Source organism: Mustela nivalis (assembly GCF_964662115.1).
Source record: "Mustela nivalis genome assembly, chromosome: 5".
NCBI classification, from domain to species: Eukaryota; Metazoa; Chordata; class Mammalia; order Carnivora; family Mustelidae; genus Mustela; species Mustela nivalis.
Window position 1 is genome coordinate 85624017 of NC_139024.1, and position 24705 is coordinate 85648721.

Consider the following 24705-nt stretch of genomic DNA (forward strand, 5'->3'; position numbering starts at 1 on the left):
AAGTGTTCCATGATCAATATATATGCTGTCCCTCTCTAGAAGATTCTCAGAGCATGTTAAAGGCCACGGGGATCATTTACCAACTTCCTGAGATCCTGTTCAAAAGCAATATATTTCTAAAACCTATCTGACCATATCTAAAATATCCCATCTATAATAGTTTGAGATTTTAGCAGACAGTTCAGCGCTCATCTTAGCATCAGAAAAAGCTGGGTCTGGGGCGCCTGGGTGGCTCAGTGGGTTAAGCCGCTGCCTTCGGCTCAGGTCATGATCTCAGGGTCCTGGGATCGAGTCCCGCATCGGGCTCTCTGCTCAGCAGGGAGCCTGCTTCCTTCTCTCTCTCTCTCTGCCTGCCTCTCAGTGTACTTGTAATTTCTCTCTGTCAAATAAATAAATAAATAAATAATCTTTAAAAAAAAAAAAAAGAAAGAAAAAGCTGGGTCTGAACATTAAATCTGGCATTTATAACTGAGTGATCGTGCATTATTTGCAGCTGTTTAATTGTGGAATTGGGGAGAATAACCCTCATCTTGCATAACTGTTGTGACAGGGAAATGGGGTTCTGAACTTAAAATCCCACCAAGAACATGTGGCCCTGTAATAATCCCCAATAAATCTTTGCTACTGCTATTATTATTGCTATTGTTATTGTTTCTATTATTTCTAAAGGGCTCCAAATGGAGAATTCAGCACATGACTATAAAAGAGAAAGCAAAGAAAGGAAAAACAACAGCCAACTTGTATGTTCATCTGCAGTGAAGAAATTCTCTTTCTTCCAGAAAGTAGAAGAAATCATCGTAAGTCAGGAAAATGGCAGGTCCACTCCCCTGAGATGATGGGGATAATGCCTTTGGCTCCTCCAGCTTCTGCATTTTCTGGACTTTTATTGGAATATACACTTAAAAGTCACTGAGCAATGTGGCAAGCTACCTTTCCTTATTACTACTTTTTTAGTGTTTGGGATTGCCAGACTATAATGTAACACACATGTTTCCTGCAGACAGCCTTTTCTCCTGCCCCAAAACAAGTCTGAACCTCACAATACTCAAAAATAATGAGCAGTGATTTCTAAAATAAATGGAATCAATTGTCTTCTGTTAAAAATCACTGTAAATGTGCTCCCATCACACTCACAGCATTTTAGGAGCCAGTATACAATTGCTCTTAGTTTATCTTGAAATAAATACTTTGCATAAGTCAAATATTTCCTTTAAGAATTCTAGAGAGCTCCATGTGGCCCTCTGAAGCAATTGACTGGGGGCATCTGAGTACCTGTCTACATTTTTCAGCTACACAATGTGGACAAACTTAATGATGAAACTCAAGTTGCCTCTGACTAATTTTGCAGCAGTTTGGCTTGATTATAATGAATGTATTGTGCCCCATCAGGGAAATCCATCTTTTTACAAAGAGCTGTCCTGGATATAAATTTGTCCAAGGAGCTCTCTCTAGTCCAGGAACTGATTTAGAATCATTCAAAATGAAATGAGGTTTACAATAATGTCAGTGACCAAACGGATATATAACAATGGACCCAAGAGATGGTAGATACTTGGGAGACATTTTGACTTTTACAGCATTTGGTATCCATAGAGAAAATTTTAGAAGGGATAAATGTTTCTGTTAGGTAAGGATTTGTTTATTCTGTTTAACTTAATCAGGGAAATTGGTTTCAATTGTTCTAGTTTCAAAGGATTCTTTGAAATTAATCAGGATTGTTTGGCCACACGTGTGTGTGTGTGTGTGTGTGTGTGTGTGAATATACATATTAACAGCAATTGTAAATGAGCTCATTTGTTGAGCATATACTATGTGCGAGGAACTGGACAATATCTTTAGATACAGTATGTTCAGCCCTCACAGCGTTTCACAACCCTGAGACCTTAAGTCTCAACTGCCACCAGGCCACATGCTATAAGTGGTACACTTTCTCAGAACCAGATTGGCCTACACCAACTTCAGTGATCTTTCCAAGACAACATTGGACCACAGCAGCAAAAACTATTAGAAATTATATTCCCAGTCTGTGAAATCTGGGAACAAAACAAAACAGCTAATGTCAGAAATAAATGAGTAAATGAAAAGACAGGATCTGAATCCAACTTATACACTGTACTCAACCCTTTCTCTTCTACGTTTTCTGGCATGCAGAGTTGGCATGTTTGAGCAAGTGAGAGATGAGTTGAACTAATGGGTAATTGCTACTTTATGGATGGAAATTAGAATTATGCAGATCTCAGCAATTTCTTCTCATCTTTGCAACTCAAAAGGCAAAAAGCATACAGTCAAGAAATTTTGGAAAAACTGTTACACTGACCTAGTTAGAATATTTGTTATACAGAATTCATAAAAACCAAGTAAGTGTAGGAATTATTAGTAGGGCCAATGGAGATCTTCTATTACGATGCACTCCCCAATTTCACAGAGGGGGGAAATGAAAACCTACTGAAGTTATGGGACTCACTATTGTTTAAATACAACCAACAAAATAAAGCCAGTCTGAGACAGAGAGGCAGTGTACGTAGTGGTAAAAAGCACAGAGTGTGGCATCACACAGACCTGGGATGGACCTCTAAGTCAGTTATGAAGACTCAGAGAAAGATATTTAGACTCATTTTTCCCAACTATGAAATTGGGATAAGGATACCTACTTTGCTAGTTGTATTATATGTTATATTAATATATAATAATGTGTATATGTTATATTAAAAGTATTATATGTAATAAAGCAATAGGCACTTAGAGACACACAATAAATGATGCATATAATGCAGAGAACATCTCTTCATAACAGTATTAATTGCAATAGGAGTTTTACTCTGGTAAAAGTCTTTTGGGCTTCTATTACAATTGAGAAAAAGGTACAATTACATCATCTTATTCAGTGTTTTAGTAGCCGAAATAAAGATGTCTTAGCAAAAGGACATCCAGTTTCTTAATGAGAAATATAAGATGTTAGTTGGTAAAATGTGTTATCTGTTCTTTTAACCTCCATGGATGTATCAGAAGGAACTCCCTTTGAACCTTTGCTGAAACAGCATCCCTTTAATGAAAAGCACCTTAATTTCTACTTCTTCAGCAAAATCCCAAACTTCCCTTAAATATAAAGGCCAGAGTTATTACACAATAATACTTCCTCATTTAGATATAATAAAATGTCACAATAAATTTTTTACCCACCATAAATTTCTGCTGAATATATCAAATAGAAAATGAACTTAAAGTTCCATACCTTTTGTAATTGCTCAAAAATGTATGACAATGTCCTTGGGATAATGCCTCGGTCACTATAGCGTTCTGCCCCACCCGTGATGGTGAATGTCTTCCCACTGCCTGTTTGCCCATAGGCAAAGATGGTACCATTGTAACCTGCCAAGACACTACATAAAGAAATGGCACACTTTAATATCAAAATGACTAACTGCACAAGTATTAAGTGGCTTGTATTCTAATAGCAGCCTTATTCAACACTAGTGAAAAGACATTTATAAAGTATCTCTATATGTGAGTATCTACCTAAAATAATTCAGATTTTTTTAAATCCAGGAAAATCAGCACAACCAATCCTTTTCTCTGTATAACTCAAATGGAGTCTGTTCATCTTAAGTATTTTTTTAACCTAATTTTTCTTTAGAAAACTTTTATATTTACATAAAAGTTATAAAGATAATGCAGAACTAACACATGCCCTACACCTAGTTTCCCCTACTGTTGATAACATTATTATTGTGCACCTTTTACAACTAAAGAAACAATACTGATATATATACATTTTATAAAAATGTCCTTGGTTTTTATATATTGTCTTTTAATTTTTTTCCAGCTTTACTGAGATATAACTGACACATAAATGTAAGTTTAAGGTACACAAATGTGATATGATACATAAATATACTGCAAAATGATTCCCACAATAAGATTAGTTAATACATCCATCACCTCACATAATTATCATTTTTGTGATAATATTTAAGATCGATACTCTTAACAACTTTCAAATATATAATATATAGTCACTATGCTGTACATTCGATCCATAGAATTTATTCATCTAATAACTGGAAGTTTTTACTCTCTGAACAACATCCCCACATTTCCCCCACCCACCATCCCCTGACAACCCCCATTCTTTTCTTGATATTTATGAGTTCAGTTTTTTAGATCCTACATGTAAATGAGAATATACAGAATTTGTCTTTCTCTGTCTTATTTCACTTAGCATAATGCTTTCAAGGTCCAACTACATTATTGCAAAATGGCAGAATTTTCTTTTTTTATGGCTGATTAATATCCCATTGTGTGTGTGTGCATGCACACATGCATGCACGTGTGTGTGTGTGTGTGTGTGTGTGTACACCACATCTTCTTTGTTCATTCATCCATCTATAGGCATTTAGGTTTTTCCATCCCTTGGCTACTGGGAAAAATGCAATGAACATGGGGAGGCAAATGCCCCTCTAAGATTTCATTTCCTGTGAAATACAGGCAGAAGTGGCATTGTTGGATCATTATTGGCAGACCTAGTTCTAATTTTTAAAGGAAACTCCATACTGTTTTCCATAGTAGCTGCACCAGATTGCATCTCCACCAATAGTGCACAAGGATTCCCTTTTCTCTACATCCTTGACAGCATTTGCTGTCCTTGACAGTGTGATAATAGCCATCCTAACAGGTATGAGGACATGACTTACGTTTTTGGTTTGCATTTCCCAGATGATTAGAAATACTGAACACCTTTTATGCATCTGTTAGCCATCTGTACTTTTTCTTTGGATAAATTTCTATTCAAGTCCTCTGCCCATTTCTTAACTGGATTTATGCTTAACATGTAATCTATCCAAGAGAATGTTTCATGTGTGCTTGAGTAGAATCTGTATTCTGCTGCTGCTGGGTGAAATGTTCCATATATATATGTCTGGTAGGTTCATTTGGCTTAAGGTATAGTTCCTATCCAATGTTTCCTTCTTGATTTTTTTCTTTCTTTCCTTCTTTCCCTCTCCCTCACTCCCTCCCTTCCTCTCTTCCTTCCTTCCTTCCTTCCTTCCTTCCTTCCTTTCTTTCTTTTTTTCTTTCTTTCAAGATTTATCTATTTATTCTTTGAGAGAGAAAGAAAGAAAGAAGGGAGAGTGGGGGGGCAGAGGGAGAAGGAGAGAGAGGATCTCAGGAAGATTCCTTGCAGAGCACAGAGCTCAATGTAGAAATTGATCCCATGACCTTGAAATCATGACCTGAGCCAAAATCAAGAGTCGGATGCTTAACAAGGTAGGCCACCCAGGCACCTCTCCTTACTGGTTTTCTATCTGGATGATCTATTCATCATTGAAAGTGGGGTGTCATCAGAGACCAGTGGAACAGAGTAGAGAGCCCAGATATGGACCCTCAACTCAATGGTCAAATAATATTTGACAAAGCAGGAAAAAATAGACAGTGGAAAAAAGACAGTCTCTTCAATATATGGTGCTGGGAAAATTGGACAGCTATATGTAGAAGAATGAAACTCAACAATTCTCTTACACCGTACACAAAGATAAACTCAAAATAAAAGACCTCAATGTGAGACAGGAATCCATCAGAATCCTAGAGGAGAATATAGGCAGTAATCTCTTTGATATCAGCCACAGAAACTTCTTTCAAGACATGTCTCCAAAGGCAAAGGAAACAAAAGCAAAAATAAACTTTTGGGACTTCATCGAGATCAAAAGCTTCTGCTCAGCAAAGGAAACAGTCAACAAAACAAAGAGGCAACCCACAGAATGGGAGAAGATATTTGCAAATGACAGTACAGACAAAAGGTTGATATCCAGGATCTATAAAGAACTCCTCAAACTCAGCCCACACAAAACAGATAATCATATCAAAAAATGGGCAGAAGATATGAACAGACACTTCTCCAGTGAAGACATACAAATGGCTATCAGACACATGAAAAAATGTTCATCATCACTAGCCATCAGGGAGATTCAAACTAAAACTACATTGAGATACCACTTTTCACCAGTTAGAATGGCCAAAATTAGCAAGACAGGAAACAACGTGTGTTGGAGAGGATGTGGAGAAAGGGGAACCCTCTTACACTGTTGGTGGAAATGCAAGTTGGTGCAGCCACTTTGGAGAACAGTGTGGAGATTCCTCAAGAAATTAAAAATAGAACATGCCTATGACACTTCCATTGCACTACTGGGTATTTACCCCAAAGATACAGATGTCATGAAAAGAAGGGCCATCTGTACCCCAATGTTTATAGCAGCAATGGCCACTTTCGCCAAATTGTGGAAAGAACCAAGATGCCCTTCAATGGACGAATGGATAAGGAAGATGTGGTCCATATACACTATGGAGTATTATGCCTCCATCAGAAAGGACGAATACCCAACTTTTGTAGTAACATGGATGGGACTGGAAGAGATTATGCTGAGTGAAATAAGTCAAGCAGAGAGAGTGAATTATCATATGGTTCCACTTATTTGTGGAGCATAACAAATAGCATGAAGGACATGGGGAGATAGAGAGGAGAAGGGAGTTGGGGGAAATTGGAAGGGGAGGTGAACCATGAGAGACTATGGACTCTGAAAAACAACCTGAGGGATTTGAAGGGGCGAAGGGTGGGAGGTTGGGGGAGCCAGGTGGTGGGTATTATGGAGGGCACATATTGCATGGAGCACTGGGTGTGGTTCAAAAAACAATGAATACTGTTACGCTGAAAAGAAATAAAAAAAAAAAGAAAAGAAAATGGGGTGTCAGATTCCACTACTATTATTGTATTGTTGTCTATTTCTCCCTTCAGATCTGTTAGGCTTTGCTCAATATGTTTAAGCATTCTGATGTAGGAGGCATATATATTGTTATATCCTTATGATGAACTGTTTTATCACTATAAAATGGCCTTATTTGTCTCATAGCCTTTTATAAAGAGTCTAATTATTTATCCAAGAGAGAGACAGGGAACACCAGTGGGGAGGGGGGAGAGCAAAGGGAGAGGGACAAGCAGACTCCATGCTGAAAGCAGAGCCTGACAAATGGTTCGATCTCAGGACCCCAAGATCATGACCTGAGCAGAAATCATGAGTTGGACACTTAACCGACTGAGCCACCCAGGCACCCCAACCTCATCACACTTTTGGCTTAAAGTCTATTTCATCTGATAGAAGTATACTACTTTTGCTTTCTTTTGGTTTCCATTTGCATGGAGTATCTTTTTCCATCCCTTCACCTTAGTATAAGTACGTCCTTAAAGCTGAAGTGAGTCTTTTATAGGTAGCATATAGTTGGGTCTTGTTTTTAGTTCATTAGTTACCCTATGCCTTTGGATTAGAGAATTTAATCCATCCATTTACATTAAAAGTAAATAAGGCTTACTAATACCAACCTATTCACTGTTTTCTAGTTTTGTATTTCCTTTGTTCCCTTCTTCCTCTTTTACTGTCTTTCTTTGTGAAGTGATTTTCCCTGTGGTATGCTTTGATTCCTTCTCCTTTATCTTATGTGTGTCTACTATTGGTTTTTACCATTCATCCCATTTTTAATGTTTTTGATGTCACAATTAACTTCTTTTACAGTGTGTCTTCATTATCAAATTATTGTAGCTATAGTTGCTTTTAATACTTTTGTCCTTTAACCTTATACTAGATTAAGTAATTAACACATCACCATATTATTAGAGTATCATGAATTTGCTTATGCTTGCTTTTAGCAGCATACTTTATATTTTCATATGTTTTCATGTTTCAGCATTTCCTATAAGGTAGGTCTAGTGGTGATGAACTCCTTCAACTTTTGTTTGTTTGGGAAATCTTTGCTTCTCCTTAATTTCTGAAAAACAACTATGTTGGGTAAAATACCCTTGGCAGTTTCTTTCTTTGAGAAATTTGAATGTATTGTCCCACTCTTTCAGGGCCTGTAAGGCTTCTGGTGAGAAATCTGCTGATAGCATTATGAGGATTCCCTTACTGTGTGGGTATTTTTTTCTATTGCAGCTTTTTAAATTATCTCGTTGTCTTTGATTTTAGATAGTTTTATTTTAATGGGTCTTGTAAAAGATGATTTTGGTTTGAAATTATAGGGTCACCTTTTAGCTGTATGAACATGAATGTTCAAATCTCTCCCTAGATTTGAGAATCCTAGGCCATTATTTCTTTAAATATACTTTCTCCCCCTTCCTCCCTCTCTTCTCCTGAGACTAATAATGTGAGATTGTTTCCTTTAATGGTATCCCATAATTCACAAAGATTTTCTTCACTCTTTCTCTTTTATTTATGCTTCTCTGACTGGATGATATCAAATGACATGTTTTCCAGTTAACTAATTTATTCTGCTTGATTATGTCTGCTGTTGAAGCTTTCTATTGAATTTTCAATTTGACCACTGTGTTTTTTTAACTATAGGATTTGCTTGAGGTTTTTTTATGGCTTCTATTCCTTTGTTGAATTTTTCATTTTATTCTTGTATTATTTTCCTAATTTCATTTAGTTGTCTTTATTTTCTTTAATTCACTGAATTTAAGAGTGTTATCTGAATTCTTTGTCAGACAGTTAGTTCCTAGATCTCCATTTCATTAGGGTCAGTCACTGGACCTTTGTTAGTTTCCTTTGGGGATCGCATGCCTGTGTGGTTGGACCTGGATACTGGGTACACAGTGACTGGCCAGTCGCTGGGAATCACTGGGATGGGCCCAGTATCTGGATCCACAGGGACCAGTCTAGTGCTGGGACAGGCGCGGAGCCTGGTTTCACAGAAGAGAGCCAAGAGGCTAGGGCCACAGGAATTAGAACCAGCCTAGAGTCTTGGGTCATGGGAGTCAGTTTATAAAATAGGGCCTCAGGGGCCAGGTTGGGTCTTCAGTGACCAATGTGGTGCTGTGCAGGCCAGGAGCCTAGATCTGTGGAGCCAGCCTTAAAGCTCAGGCTGCAGAGGCTAGCCTGGCATTAGGGAGGGCTTGACATGTAGGTCTGGTGGGAACCCACCAAGATACTGGAGTTACGGGAGCCACCCAGGACCATGCTGGCTGACAAAAAGGGGTAGACTGGGATCCTGGATTTCCTAGAGTTTGCTGGGAGCCTGGTATGATGGGAGCTGCCTGGGGCCATGGGAGCCTTCTGGCTCCAGGGTAAATCAGAAGCCTGGTTTATGGGAGCCTGCTGGTAGCCTGCCACTTCAGGATCTTCTTGGGGCTAAAGGAGCGGGCAAGTGGTAGGGTGGGCCAGGGGACTGGATTCTCAGTAGCTTGTCAAGAGTCTGGTGTCACGAAGTCAGCTGGGGCCATGGATGTCACCTAGGCCATGGGAGCTGCCTGGGGCCACTGGAACCAGCTGATGCTGGGATGGGCCAGCACTGGTGTCTGCAGTTCAAGTCAGGTGCTCACTTCAGTCTCCTTCCACGGGGATGGTGTCTTTCTCAGTGCTAGGATGGCTAGGCTTCAGGGAGGGGTAATGGGGTAATGTCAATCTATCTTTTCGACCCTCTTCAACATGTCTTTTTTTTTTTTTTTCCCTGTGCCCCATCCCAATGCTCTAATTCCTCAACTGGAATCCTTAGCTTTTGTGAAGGTATTTGCATGCGTGGTAGTTATTCAAATTGATATTTCTGGAGGTACAAGTGTTAAAAATTCCTGTACTACCATTTTGCTGAAATCACTCTCTAAGTATTTTCTTCATCTTTAGTATACTTTAGTATATGTTGAAGGTAAAAGTTCTGAGGAAACCATACCTATAATTTGGTAAACTACAAACCTGACAACTGGCACTTCATGGGGCAAATACTCACAACATTAAGTTACCTCCTAGAATACCAGGTATAGAATGTAGAATGTTTACCACTACATACCTTGTAATGTAACCTCATATAATTTAACAATCAACACCAACTATAAATCCTTTAAGAATTCCCCTCCTCAGTTTTCATGGAATGACTTTTGGTAAAACAGTAATCCAGATGTGCTCTTCAGTCATAAAGAGAAGCCTTTGATTTGATGGAAATTGTAAGAAACCTAGACTTCAAGTTATATTACAAAGCTATAGTAACCAAAGCAGTATGGTACTGGCACAAAAATAGATCCATAGATCAGTGGAACAGAATAGAAAATTCAAAAATAAACCCACACTTATATGGTCAATTAATCTACAATGTGGGGGCAAGAATATACAATGGGGGAAAAGACAGTCTCTTCAACAAATGGTGTTGAGAAGGTTGGATAGCAGCATGCAAAAGAATGAAATTAGACCACTTTCTTATTCCATACACAAAAACAAACTCAAAATGGATCAAGGACCTAAATGTGAGACCTGAAAACATAAAAATCCTAGAAAAAAACATGGGCAACAATTTCTCCAACATCGGCCATAGCAATATTTTTCTAGATATGTCTTCTGAGGCAATGGGAATAAAGGCAAAAATAAACTATTGGGACCACATCAAAATGAAAAACATCTGCACAGTGGCAGGAAACAATTAACAAAACTAAAAGGGAACCTATAGAATGAGAGAAGATGTTTGAAAAATGACATACTCAATAAAGGTTTGGTATAAAAAATATCTAAAAGACTGAAACACCTCAACACCCAAAAAACAAGTAATCTAATTTAAAAATCGGCAGAAGACATTAATAGACATTTCTCCAAAGAAGACATACAGATGGCCAACAGACACATGAAAATATGCTCAACATCACTCATCATCAGGGAAATGGAAATCAAAATTACCATGAGATATCATGTCACACCTGTCAGAATGGCTAAAATCAACAATCCAAGAAACAACAGGTGTTGGTGAGGATGTGGAGAAAGGGGAACCCTCATGCACTGTTAATGGGAATGCAAACTGGTACAGCCACTGTGGAAAACAATATGGAATTTCCTCAAAAAGTCAAAAATAGAACTACCCTATTATCCAGCAATCACACCAAATGGGTATTTACCAAAATACAAAAACACTAATTCAAAGGGACACATGCAGCCCTATGTTTAGTAAAGCATTATTTACAACAGTCAAATTATGGAAGCAGCCTAAGTCTCCAATAATAGACGAATGAATAAAGAAGATTTGGTATATGTATACAATGGAATATTATTCAGCTATAAAAAAGAATGAGATCTTGCCACTTGCAACAGCATGAAAAAAGACAAATCAAGAAACAGACTCTTACCTATAGAGAATAAACTGATGGTTACCAGAGGGCAAGTAGGAGGGATGAAGAAAATAGGCAATGGGGATCAAAAAGCATACTTATGATGAAACAATAAAATTTTTAAATTTTTAAAAAGAAAAAGAACACTAGATCTTCTCAGCCACCATCTCTCTTCTCTCTTTTCCTCTCTGCTTCACTTCTCCCCCTTCCCATTACCTTCTCTCTCCCTCTCTCTTTTTCTCTCTCTGTCTTTCTCTTTGTCTTTACAAGTGGATCTTTCCTCTACACTGCACAGAACAGCAAACTATTATAGCATTATGATCTTTTTTCTTCAAAGTAACCCTTCATCTGTGAGATGTTTTCAACCAAACAATTATGAAGATGTCAGCTAATGGTGGCTTCACTGCAAATGGATGTTTGATAGATGGCTCCTGTGAGAACCACCCCTCACTATTCACACTGAGATTCCTGCTCTAGCACTTCTTCTGAGGTAATGTTCACAGTTCTATGTTTTGCTATGCTTTCATGCTTGTATGTTAAGTGATTTATCATCATCATGCCCCCTCAAAACACATAGTTTTTGCTTAGAGCTTCTTGTGAAGTAATCAGTTAAGTCTCAGGCACCTTATACAACTATGAAACTAAGAATAATATCTATAACAACAACTCAATGCATCATTTGCTATGTAGGTAGAAGGTGTTATTGGTGCTTATAAACTTAAAAGACAGCACATTAAGTAAACAAAAAACGGATGAGTACTGTGTGGTTCAACTTCCCATTTCTGAGAGGTTTAATAATTTTTCTCTGTGTCTTCACATGGAGTTGGAACTATAATGATTAGTTGGATGATTACAGAATCTTTCTTCTCAATGACATTTGTCACCAATGAAACAGATATGTTCCATTAGCAATTATCATTTGAATATATGCTATCTCTTGACCATAAATGCTCTAGGTAAATGAAGTTGATAACTTAAAGAATCAAACTTTAAACATTTTAAAAATGTTTGATAGAAATTTTTCCAAAATATATTAGTCTGTCCTTGTCTTGAAAAGCAAAAAACTGTACAGATTATCATTTTTATTTTGACTTCATGACAGCCTAAGAAAAGTGAGTACCGTGGTATGCTACATTGACATCTACTGATTATTAGGGTTTTTTTAAAAAAATATTTAAGTCTTTTTCACTACCAGTTGTCTTAGTATACTCTCTTCCTCTCCCCCCATCTGCTGTGGAAAACTAGATGGCAAATCTTCATAGAATGCTATTTAAAATACAAAGGATGTAGGTTCCACCAATATATAATCTATTGATATTTGTTACATTGCTACAATAAAAAATTAAATGAAAAAATGTGAATGGGCAACATTTATCTCCAATTCCTCTCTCCAGAGCATTTTCTACTTAATCTTGTACCTCCTTTCCATTGAACATTGGACAATTTCATATGCTTGTAGTCTCATCCATTCTAAGAGAAGTTACTATTAAAAACAAAGAGAAGAGGTAGAGTAAAGACTTCTGAAAATCCACTCCTCCACAAGAATAATGAGAACAGTGGCAAAATTGTCAAAATCACTTTTTTTTTCAGAATCCTGGAAGTTATCCAAAAGCTCACAACAATCCAAGGAGTGTTTACTCAAGTAAAATGGCTGAATCTCAGTAAGACCAGTGAGCTTTCTGACATTGTAACTTGACCATTCCCATGCCCTCTCCCCAACTCCATAACAGTCTTGAAAAATAACAGACTTGCAACCACATAACTGTGAAAAACATAAGTACAGCAACCACTGGATGGGTAGTACAGGTTTGGAAATCTCCAAAAGGTCCACAGAATTGTACTTCTCTGACCCATCTCGCAGCTCCCTGGAATAGCCCTACACATAGTACTTGTCTTTGTGTGACCTTAGTTTACTGAGTAAAAAAAAAGTCATATCCCCATGGTGTTTGCTGAAAACAAATCAGCAGAAAGTGTTCAACATGACAGTTGCCCTAGGTTGCAATACCAGTGAGGCAAAAAAGAGGGTGATCAAAACTTTAAAGTAGGGCGCCTGGGTGGCTCAGTGCATTAAAGCCTCTGCCTTTGGCTCCCTGCTCAGCGGGGAACCTGCTTCCTCCTCTCTCTCTCTGCCTGCCTCTCTGCCTACTTGTGATCTCTGTCTGTCCAATAAATAAATAAAAATCTTTAAAAAAAAACAACTTTAAAGTAAAAATCTGTGGAATACCATGCTATATAAGGGGCTTTGAAAAGTAACAACATATTTTTGGGACTCTACAAGACCATACACATGTATGGGACTGTGTGCAGGCCCAGAAGAGACCAGAGAAGGCCCTATATCTTACCTCTGGCTGACCTTGAGGCCCTGAACAAGCGTGAAGTGAGAGCTAAGACAAAATTATAAACTTCCAAAATTATAAACTTCCAGTACTGAATGGGTACCCCAACACATGCAGAAAGTACCTTACCAAAGACTCAGAGTGATAGATTCAAGGCATTTTTAAAAATCTCTGTCCAGGCACTAACTGACCACTAAATTTACTGAACAGAGATTTCAGGGGTTGCATACAACAAAAAACACAAGTTTTATGAAATTAGGCCATAAAATTTACTAAACAAACAAGCAGCCACAGCAACAATAACAACAACAAAACTTGGGGAGGGTTGGAATCTGATTTCCAGAGCTGTCATATCCTATTACTTAAAATGCCCAGTTTTCACCAAAAAAATATATGAGAATCTCTAACAGCAAAGTATTTCCTATGCACAGGAAATAAAATGTTTCATAGGAACAGCCCTTGAGGAAGCCCAGATTTTGACTTCTAGAGGAAGAGTTCAAGTTAGGTATTATAAATAAGCTTGAAGAATAAAAGTAAAGCATGTTTAAAGAATTAAAGGGAAGTATGAAAATGATGTTACACAGACAAGAGAATATGAATAAAAAGATAAAAAAAAGAATAAAACAAATTTTGGAGTGGAAAAGTATGATAACTGAAATAAAAAATTCACTAAAACAGTAAATTTGAGTTGGTATAAGAAAGTAAATTTCAAGATAGGACAATTGAGATTATTCAGTCTACACAATAGAAATTATAAAGACTGAAGAAAAATGAACAGAGAAATCAGATCAATATTTGTGTAAAGTCCCAGATGGTGAGGGGAGAGAATGTTTAAAAAAAAAATAATGGCCAAAAAGTAGCCCGATTTGATGAAAAACATTAATCTACATATCTGAGAAGCTCATTAAACTCAAAGGTATCCAAACTTCAGCACATCCTAATCAAATCGTCTAAAGTCAAAGAAAATCTTGAAAATTGCAAAAGAGAGGTGACTAATCACAAACAAGTATTCCTTTTTAAGATTAACAGCAGATTTCTCAGGGCGGGGGGGGGGGAGGAGTCAAGGTGGCAGAGAAGTAGCAGGCTGAGTGAGACTACTTCAGCTAGCAGGAGATCAGCTAGCTTATCTAAAGATTGCAAATACCCACAAATCCAACAGGAGATCAAAGAGAAGAAGAACAGCAATTCTAGAAACAGAAAATCAACCACTTTCTGAAAGGTAGGACTGGCAGAGAAGTGAATCCAAAGTGACGGGAAGATAGACTGTGGGGGGAGGGGCCGGCTCCCAGCCAGTGGCAGAGTGACGGAGCACTAAATCAGGACTTTTAAAAGTCTGTTCCGCTGAGGGACATCGCTCCAGAGGCTAAACAGGAGTGAAGCCCACTTGGGGTCCCCGTAGCCCCAGGTCCCGCAGGGTCACAAAAGGATTGGGGGTGTCTGAGTGTCACAGAGCTTGCAGGTATTAGAACAGGGAAGCTGGCTAAAGAGACAAAGCCAAGGAGTGAGTCTCAGCTTGGGGTTACCTTGAACCTGTCGCAGGCTGGGTGAGCTTGGAGTGCGGCTGGAGGCCAGGGAGAAGGGAGTGATTGGGCACTATTCTCTGAGGGCGAACTGAGGAGTGGGGCCCCGAGCTCCTGGCTCCTCCAGGCTGGGGCCTAAGAGGCCATTTTCATTCCCTTCCGGAACTCTACAGAAAGCATTCAGGGAACAAAAGGTCCCAAAAGCAAACCTGAGCGGATTACTCAGCCCGGCCCCTGATAAGGGCACTGAAATTCGGCCTGGGGCAGAGACACTTGAGAATCACTACAACAGGCCCCTCCTCCAGAAGATCAACAAGAAATCCATCCAGGACCAAGTTTACCTACCAAGGAGTGCAGATTCAATACCAAGAAGAGCAGCAGAATTCCAGAGGAGGAGAAAGCAAAGCACAGAACTAATGGCTTTCTCCCCATGATTTTTTAGTCTTGCAGTTAATTTAATTTTTTTTCTCTCTTCTTCTGTTAAATTTTCTTTTAACTTTTACCCTTTTCTTTTTTAATGCTTTTTAACTAGTTTATCTAATATATATGTATACATTTTTCGGTTTTATATCTTTTCTTTATTCATTTACTTTTTTTTAATAGTTTCTTTCTTTTCTGAACCTTTTTTTAAGAATTTTTTTTTTATTTATTTGAGAGAGGGAGTGAGAGATCACAAGCAGGCAGAGCAGCAGGTGGGGAGTGGGCAGACTTCCTGCTGAGCAGAGAGCCCAATGTGGGGCTCGATCCCAGGACCATGGGATCATGACCTGAGCCGAAGGCAGAGGTTTGACCCACTGAGCCACCGAGGTGCCACTCTGAACCTCTTTTTATCCCCTTTCTCCCCCCCACGATTGGGGGTCTCTTCTGATTTGGTTAAAGCATATTTTCCTGGGGTCTTTGCAACCCTTTTAGTATTTTATTAGCTCCTTCATATACTCTTATCTGTAAAATGACAAGGTGGAAAAATTAACCACAAAAAAAAAAAAAAAAGAATAAGAGGCAGTACCGAAGGCTAGGGACCTAATCAATACAGACATTGGTAATATGTCAGATCTAGAGTTCAGAATACGATTCTCAAGGTTCTAGCCAGGCTCAAAAAAAGCATGGAAGATATTAGAGAAAACCTCTTGGGAGATATAAAAGCCCTTTCAGGAGAAATGAAAGAACTAAAATCTGACCAAGTTGAAATGAAAAAAGCTATTAATGAGGTGCAATCAAAAATGAAGGCTCTCACTGCTAGGATAAATAAGGCAGAAGAAAGAATTAGTGATATAGAAGACCAAATGACAGAGAAGAAAGAAGCTGAACAAAAGAGGGACAAACAGCTACTGGACCACGAGGGGAGAATGTGAGAGATAAGTGACACCATAAGACGAAACAACATTAGAATAATTGGGATTCCAGAAGAAGAAGAAAGAGAGAGGGGAGCAGAAGGTATATGGAGAGAATTATTGGAGAGAATTTCCCTAATATGGCAAAGGGAATAAGCATCAAAATCCAGGAGGTGCAGGGAACCCCCCTCAAAATCAACAAGAATAGGTCCACACTCCATCACCTAATAGTAAAATTTACAAGTCTTAGTGACAGAGAGAAAATCCTGAAAACAGCCTGGGAAAAGAAGTCTGTAATATACAATGGTAAAAATATTAGATTGGCAGCCGACTTATCCTCAGAGACCTGGCAGGCCAGAAAGAGCTGGCATTTTATATTCAGAGCACTAAATAAGAAAAACATGCAACCAAGAACACTATATGCAACTAGGCAATCATTGAAAATAGAAGGAGAGATAAAAAGCGTCCAGGACAAACAAAAACTAAAAAAATTTGTAAACAACAAACCAGCCCTATAGGAAATATTGAAAGGGGTCCTCTAAACAAAGAGAGAGCCTAAAAGTAGTAGACCAGAAAGGAACAGAGACAATATACAGCAACAGTCACCTTACAGGCAATACAATGGCACTAAATCATATCTTTAAATAGTTACCCTTAATGTAAATGGGCTAAATGCCCCCATTAAAAGACACAGAGTATAAGAATGGATTAAAAAACAAAACCCATCAATATGCTGTCTGCAGGAAACTCATTTTAGACCCGAAGACACCTCCAGATTTAAAGTGAGGGGGTGGAAAACAATTTACTATGCTAATGGACATCAGAAGAAAGCAGGGGTGGCAATCCTTATATCAGATCAATTAGATTTTAAGCCAAACACTATAATAAAACATGAGGAAGGACACTACATCATACTCAAAGGATCTAACAAGAAGATCTAACAATTTTAAATATCTATGCCCCTAACGTGGGAGCAGCCAACTATATAAACCAATTAATAACAAAATCAAACAAACACATCAACGATAATACAATAATAGAAGGGGACTTTAACACTCCCCTCACTGAAATGGACAGATCATCCAAGCAAAAGATCAACAAGGAAATAAAGGCCTTAAATGACACACTGGACCAGATGGACATCACAGATATATTCAGAATATTTCATCCCAAAGCTACAGAATACACATTCTTCTCTAGTGCACATGGAACATTCTCCAGAATAGATCACATCCTGGGTCCTATAACAGGTCTCAACCAGTATCAAAAGATTGGGATTATTCCCTGCATATTTTCAGACCACAATGCTCTGAAGCTAGAACTCAAACACAAGAGGAAATTTGGAAAGAACCCAAATACATGGAGACAAAACAGCATCCTTCTAAAGAGTGAATGGGTCAACCAGGAAATTAAAGAAAAATTGAAAAAAATTCATGGAAAAAAATGATAATGAAAACACGACGGTTCAAAATCTGTGGACCACAGCAAAGGCAGTCATGAGAGGAAAATATATAGCAGTGCAAGCCTTTCTCAAGAAACAAGAAAGGTCTCAGGTACACAACCTAACCCTACACCTAAAGGAGCTAGAGAAAGAACAAGAAAGAAACCCTAAACCCAGCAGGAGAAGAGAAATCATAAAGATCAGAGCAGAAATCAATGAAATAGACACCAAAAAAACAATAGAACAAATCAATGAAACTAGGAGCTGGTTCTTTGAAAGAATTAATAAGATTGATAAACCCCTGGCCAGACTTATCAAAAAGAAAAAAGAAAGGACCCAAATAAATAAAATCATGAATGAAAGAGGAGAGATAACAACTAACACCAAAGAAATACAAACAATTATAAGAACATACTATGAGCAACTCTATGCAAACAAATTTGACATCTGGAAGAAATGGATACATTTCTAGAGATATATAAACTACCACACCTGAACCAGGAAGAATTAGAAAACCTGAGCAGACCCATAACCAGTAAGGAGATTGAAACAGTCATCAAAAATCTCCAAACAAACAAAAGCCCAGGGCCAGATGGCTTCCCAGGGGAATTCTACCAAATGTAGAAAGAAGAACTAATTCCTATTCTCCTAAAATTGTTCCAAAACATAGAAATGGAAGGAAAACTTCCAAACTCATTTTATGAGGCCAGCATCACCTTGATCCCAAAACCAGACAAAGATCCCATCAAAAAAGAGAACTACAGACCAATATCCTTGATGAACGCAGATGTGAAAATTCTAACCAAAATACTAGCCAATAGGATTCAACAGTACATTAAAAGGATTATTCACCATGACCAAGCGGGATTTATTCCAGGGCTGCAAGGTAGGTTCAACATCCGCAAATCAATCAATGTGATACAATACATTAATAAAAGAAAGAACAAGAACCATATGATACTCTCAGTAGATGCTGAAAAAACGTTTTAAAAAGAACAGCATCCCTTCCTCATCAAAACTCTTCAAAGTGTAGGGATAGAGGGCACATACCTCAATATCATCAAAGTCATCTATGAAAAACCCACCGCAAATATCATTCTCAATGGAGAAAAACTGAAAGCTTTTCCGCTAAGGTCAGGAACACGGCAGGGATGTCCATTATCACTACTGCTATTCTACATAGTACTAGAAGTCCTAGCCTCAGCAATCAGACAACAAAAGGAAATTAAAGGCATCCAAATCAGCAAAGAAGAAGTCAAACTATCACTCTTCGCAGATGATATGATGCTATATGTGGAAAACCCAAAAGACTGCACTCCAAAACTGCTAGAACTTATACAGGAATTCAGTAAAGTGTCAGGATATAAAATCAATGCACAGAAATCAATTGTATTTCTCCACATCAACAAGACAGAAGAAAGAGAATTAAGGAGTCAATCCCATTTACAGTTGCACCCAAAACTATAAAATACCTAGGAATAAACCTAACCAAAGAGGCTAAGAATCTATACTCAGAAAACTATAAAGTACTCATGAAAGAAATTGAGGAAGAGACAAAGAAATGGAAAAATGTTCCATACTCCTGGACTGGAAGAACAAACATTGTGAAAATGTCTATGCTACCTAAAGCAGTCTACACATTTAATGCAATTCCTATAAAAATAACATTCTTTTCTTTTTTTTCAAAGAAATGGAACAAATAACCCTAAAATTTATATGGAGTCAGAAAAGACCTCGAATAGCCAAAGGACTATTGAAAAAGAAAGCCAAAGTTGGTGGCATCACAATTCCGGACTTCAAGCTCTATTACAAAGCTGTCATCATCAAGAGAGCATGGTACTGGCATAAAAACAGACACATAGATCAATGGAACAGAATAGAGAGCCCAGAAATAGACCCTCAACTCTAGGGTCAACTAATCTTTGACAAAGCAGGAAAGAATGTCCAGTGGAAAAAAGACAGCCTCTTCAATAAATGGTGCTGGGAAAATTGGATAGCCACATGCAGAAAAATGAAATTGGACCATTTCCTTACACCACACACAAAAATAGACTCAAAATGAATGAAGGACCTCAATGTGCGAAAGGAATCCATCAAAATCCTTGAGGAGAACACAGGCAGCAACCTCTTCGACCTCAGCTGCAGCAACATCTTCCTAGGAACAATGCCTAAGGCAAGGGAAGCAAGGGCAAAAATGAACTATTGGGATTTCATCAAGATCAAAAGCTTTTGCACAGCAAAGGAAACAGTCAACAAAATCAAAAAACAACTGACAGAATGGGAGAAGATATTTGCAAAGGACATATCAGATAAAGGACTAGTGTCCAGAATCTATAAAGAACTTAGCAAACTCAACACCCAAAGAACAAATAATCCAATCAAGAAATGGGCAGAGGACATGAACAGACATTTCTGCAAAGAAGACATCCAGATGGCCAACAGACACATGAAAAAGTGCTCCATATCACTCGGCATCAGGGAAATACAAATCAAAACCACAATGAGATATCACCTCACACCAGTCAGAATGGCTAAAATCAACAAGTCAGGAAATGACAGATGCTGGCGAGGATGCGGAGAAAGGGGAACCCTCCTACAATGTTGGTGGGAATGCAAGCTGGTGCAACCACTCTGGAAAACAGCATGGAGGTTCCTCAAAATGTTGAAAATAAAACTACCCTATGACCCAGTGTGCAATTGCTCTACTGGTTATTTACCCTAAAGATACAAATGTAGTGATCAGAAGGGGTGCATGCACCCCAATGTTTATAGAAGCAATGTCTACAATAGCCAAATTATGGAAAGAACCTAGGTGTCCATCAACAGATGAATGGATCAAGAAGATGTGGTATATATACACAATGGAATACTATGCAGCCATCAAAAAGAAATGAAATCTTGCCATTTGCGACAATGTGCATGGAACTAGAGGGTATCTTGCTTAGCGAAATAAGTGAAGTGGAGAAAGACAACTATCATATGATCTTCCCTGATATGAGGAAGTGGAGATGCAACATGGGGGGGGAAGGGGGTATGAGAAGAATAAATGAAACAAGATGCAAATGGGAGGGAGGCAAACCATAAGTGACTCTTAATCTCACAAAACAAACTAAGGGTTGCTGGGGGGAGGGGAGTTGGGAGAGGGAGGTGGCGTTATGGACAATGGGGAGGGTACGTGCTATGGTGAGTGCTCTGAAGTGTGTAAACCTGGCGAATCACAGACCTGTACCCCTGGGGATAAAAATACATTATATGTTTATAAAAATAAATACATTAATTAATTAATTTTTAAAAAGTTTAAAGAAAAAAGATTAACAGCGGATGTTTCATCAGGAATCATGGAGGCCAGAAGGTAATGGAATAACACATTCAAAATACTGAAAGAGTGTTTGGTATATCTTCCTTTGCAAAAATTAACAAGTCTCCCAAAATTTACATTTTAATTTTGTTTTCAGATTTTTTATTGTTACTCTACAGAACTATAATAGATTTTTCTATATTGACCTTGGACACTGAAATTTTGTTGAAATTGTTTACTTCTTCTTCTTATCCTCCAAGAGTGGATTACCTAGGATTTCTACATACAAAATCATATCATCTGCAAATAAACATTTACTTCTTCTTTTCTAATCTAGATGGCTTTTATTTATATTTCTTGCCTAAATGCATTAAATTCTCTCCACTTCTGTTTATCTAGGAATATCAATTTCTCCTTCACTTTCAAAGAATGAGTTTTTGCAGATATAGAATGCTCTATTTGTAGATGGCATGATCTTGTACATATACAGAAAATTCCAAAGACTCTACCATGGAACTATTAAAAGCAATAAACAAGTTCATCAAGGTTGTAGGGTACAAGACTTAATGAAAAGTGGCATTCTCCCATCTGACCTAGAGGTTCATGCAAACTCCATTAAGATCCAAACTGTTTTTTTGGAAAAATTGACCAACTTCTGAAATTTATATTGAAATTCAAGGGTTCAAGAAGAGCCAAAACATCTTGAAAAATAACAAAGGTAGAGGACTCACATTTCTTTGTTTTTTTTAATTTTCTAATTTATTATTTTTCACTTTCCAAGTAATCTCTACACACAATGAGGGGCTCCAACTCACAACACTGAGATCAAGAATTGCATGCTTTACCAACTGAGTCAGCCAGGCACCCCTTAATTCAAAACCTACTATCATAACAGTAATCAAAACAGTGGGATATTGGCATAAGGATAAACATACCATGAATAAAACAGAATTGTGAGTCTAGAAATAGACCCTTATGTTTACAATCAATTGATTTTTGACAAGGGTGTCAAGAACACTCAATAGAGGAAAGAAGATTATTTTCAAAAATGATGCTTAGACAATGGATAATCACATGTAAAGGAATGAAGCAGGAATTCTACCTCATACCACATACAAAAATTCATTCTAAATGGATCATATACCTGATAAAAGAGCTAAAAGTGAAAAAATCTTTTGGCAGAAAACATGGGGTAAATCTTCATGACTTTGGATTAGGGAATGGTTTCTTAGAAATTACATCAAAAGCACAGCAGCCAAAGAAAAAAGATAAACTGGATTTCATAAAAAATAAAAACTTCTGTGTTTCAAAGGACACCATTAAGAAAGTGAAAAGATAACCCATGGAGTAGAAGAAAATGTTGGAAAAATCATACATGTATCAGGACACTTATCACAATCCATAATCCATAAAATACAAAGAATCTTTACAGCTGAAAAAATAAAAAGACAGATAACTCAATTAAAAAGCAAAAGCAGAAACAAACTATTGGGGCTATACCAAAATATAAAGCTTTTGCACAACAAAGAAAACTATCAACAAAACAAAAAAACATTCTCTAGGGAATGAGAGAGGATATTTGCAAATGATATAAATGATAAGGAGTTAATATCCAAAACATATAAAGAACTTGTACAACTCAACACCAAACAAACAAACAATCATTAAAAAATGGGTAGAAGATCTGAATAGACATTCTCCCAAAGACAGATGATTGATACATGAAAAGATTTCATCACTAATCATCAAGGAAATGTAAATCAAAACCACAATGAGCTATCACCTGACAGCTATCACTGTCAGAATGGCTAGTATAAAAAAGATAAGAAATAATAAGTGTTGGCATGGATATGGAGAAAATAAACTCTCATGCACCACTGGTGAGGATGTAAATTGTGTAAGCACTGTGGAAAACAGTATGTAGGTTCCTCCCAAAATTAAAAATAGAAATAGATATGATCCACTAATTCTGCTACTGGGTATTTACTCAAAAACAAATAAACAAACAAACAAAAACCAAAAAACACTAATTCAAGAAGATATATATACCCCTATGTTCATTAGAGCATTATTTACAATAGCCAAGATCAGGAAGTAACCCAAATGTCCATTGACAGATAAGTGGAAAAGAAGATGTGATATATACACACACACAATAGAATATTACTCAGACATAAAAAAAAAAATGAGATCTTGCCATTTTCAATATGGAAGGTCCTAGAGGGTAATATGCTAAGTGAAATAAGTCAGAGAGAGAAAGACAAATACTGAATGATTTCACTTATCAGTGGAATCTAAAAACAAAACAAAGGAACAAACAAACAAAAAAAAAAACAAACTCTTAAATACAGACAACAGGCTGATGGTTTATGGAGGAGAGGTGAAGTGGGATGGGCAAAAGAGATGAGAAGATTAAGAGGTACAAACTCCCAGTAATAAAATAAATCAGTCACAGAGATGAAAAGTACAGCATAGGGAACACAGTCAATAATATTGTAAGAATATTGTATGGTAACAGATGGTGGCTACACTCATGGTGACACTGAGTAATGTATGGAGTTGTCAAATCAATATGCTATACATCTGAAACTAATATAATTTTTATATCAATTATACATCAATGACAAAATTTTAAATAGATAAATAAATAAGAACACATCAGAGATTTTTGAGAGAAAAAGAATTGGCAAAGGATCTGAATGGACATTTCACTAAAGGAAATATATGGATGGCCAATAGCACATGAAGAGATGCTCAACATCATCAGTCACTAGGGAAATGTAAATCAAAACCACAATGGGATACTCATTTCATAATCACTCTAGAATGGCTTAAGAAAAGAGAGAGAGAAGGAAAAAAGACAACTGCAAGCATTACTGAAGAAATGGAAAAACAGGAAACCTCATACATTGTTGGTAGGAATGTAAATGGTGTAGCTGCTTTAAAAAAGGTTTGCAGTTTTTCAAAATGTTAACACAGAGTTCCCATAAATAAGACCCAGCATTCCTGGGTATATGCCCAGTGGAATGGAAAATATGTCCACACAAAAATTTGTAATGAATGTTCATAGTAACATTATTCATTATGGCCAAGAAGTGAAAAGAACCCAGATGTCCGTCAACTGATGAGTGGATAAACAAAATGGGTCATATCCATACCATGGGATACTATTTGGCAATGAAAAAGAATAAACCACTGATACATGCTACAATAATTTATCAATCTTCACAACATGCTAAGTGAAAGAAGCCACCAACGAAAGGTCTTATACTGTATGGCTCCACTTACATGAAATGTCTAGTGTGCAAATTCATGGAAACAGAAAATCAATTAGTGGTTGCCAGAGGCTGAGATAAGGGGAAAGGAGGAATGACTGTTAATGGGTATGGTACAGGGCTTCTTTTATGAAAATGTTTCTAAATTTAGATTATAGTCAATGATAGTTACACATTTGTACTAAAAGCTACTAAATGTTCATTTGAAAATGAATTTTCTGGTATGTGAATTATACCTCAATAAAGTATTAATAAAAATAAAATAATAAGGAATCTATTCTACTTTGGTACTAATTAGATGTGCTTCAATTGCTTAGCAGTAGCATTTTTTAAAGACAGAATAGTAATTAATAAAAGGATGAAAAGCTAATATTAAGTTTCAGCA

At 37.3% G+C, this 24705-nt stretch overlaps 1 protein-coding gene across 9 annotated transcripts in view; it reads right to left on the bottom strand.

The window, feature by feature from the left end:
- KIF6 (kinesin family member 6) overlaps positions 1–24705 on the bottom strand; it is a 521280-nt gene that overhangs the window by 346136 nt on the left and 150439 nt on the right. For 7 of the 9 annotated variants that reach the window (XM_082731109.1, XM_082731108.1, XM_082731110.1 and 4 more), the window contains one exon: positions 3233–3380. The exons of the other annotated variants lie outside the window; for them this stretch is intronic. In XM_082731109.1, the coding sequence (XP_082587235.1) occupies positions 3233–3380 (148 nt within the window). The remainder of the gene's footprint in view (positions 1–3232; positions 3381–24705) is intronic. 9 annotated transcript variants of the gene reach the window in all.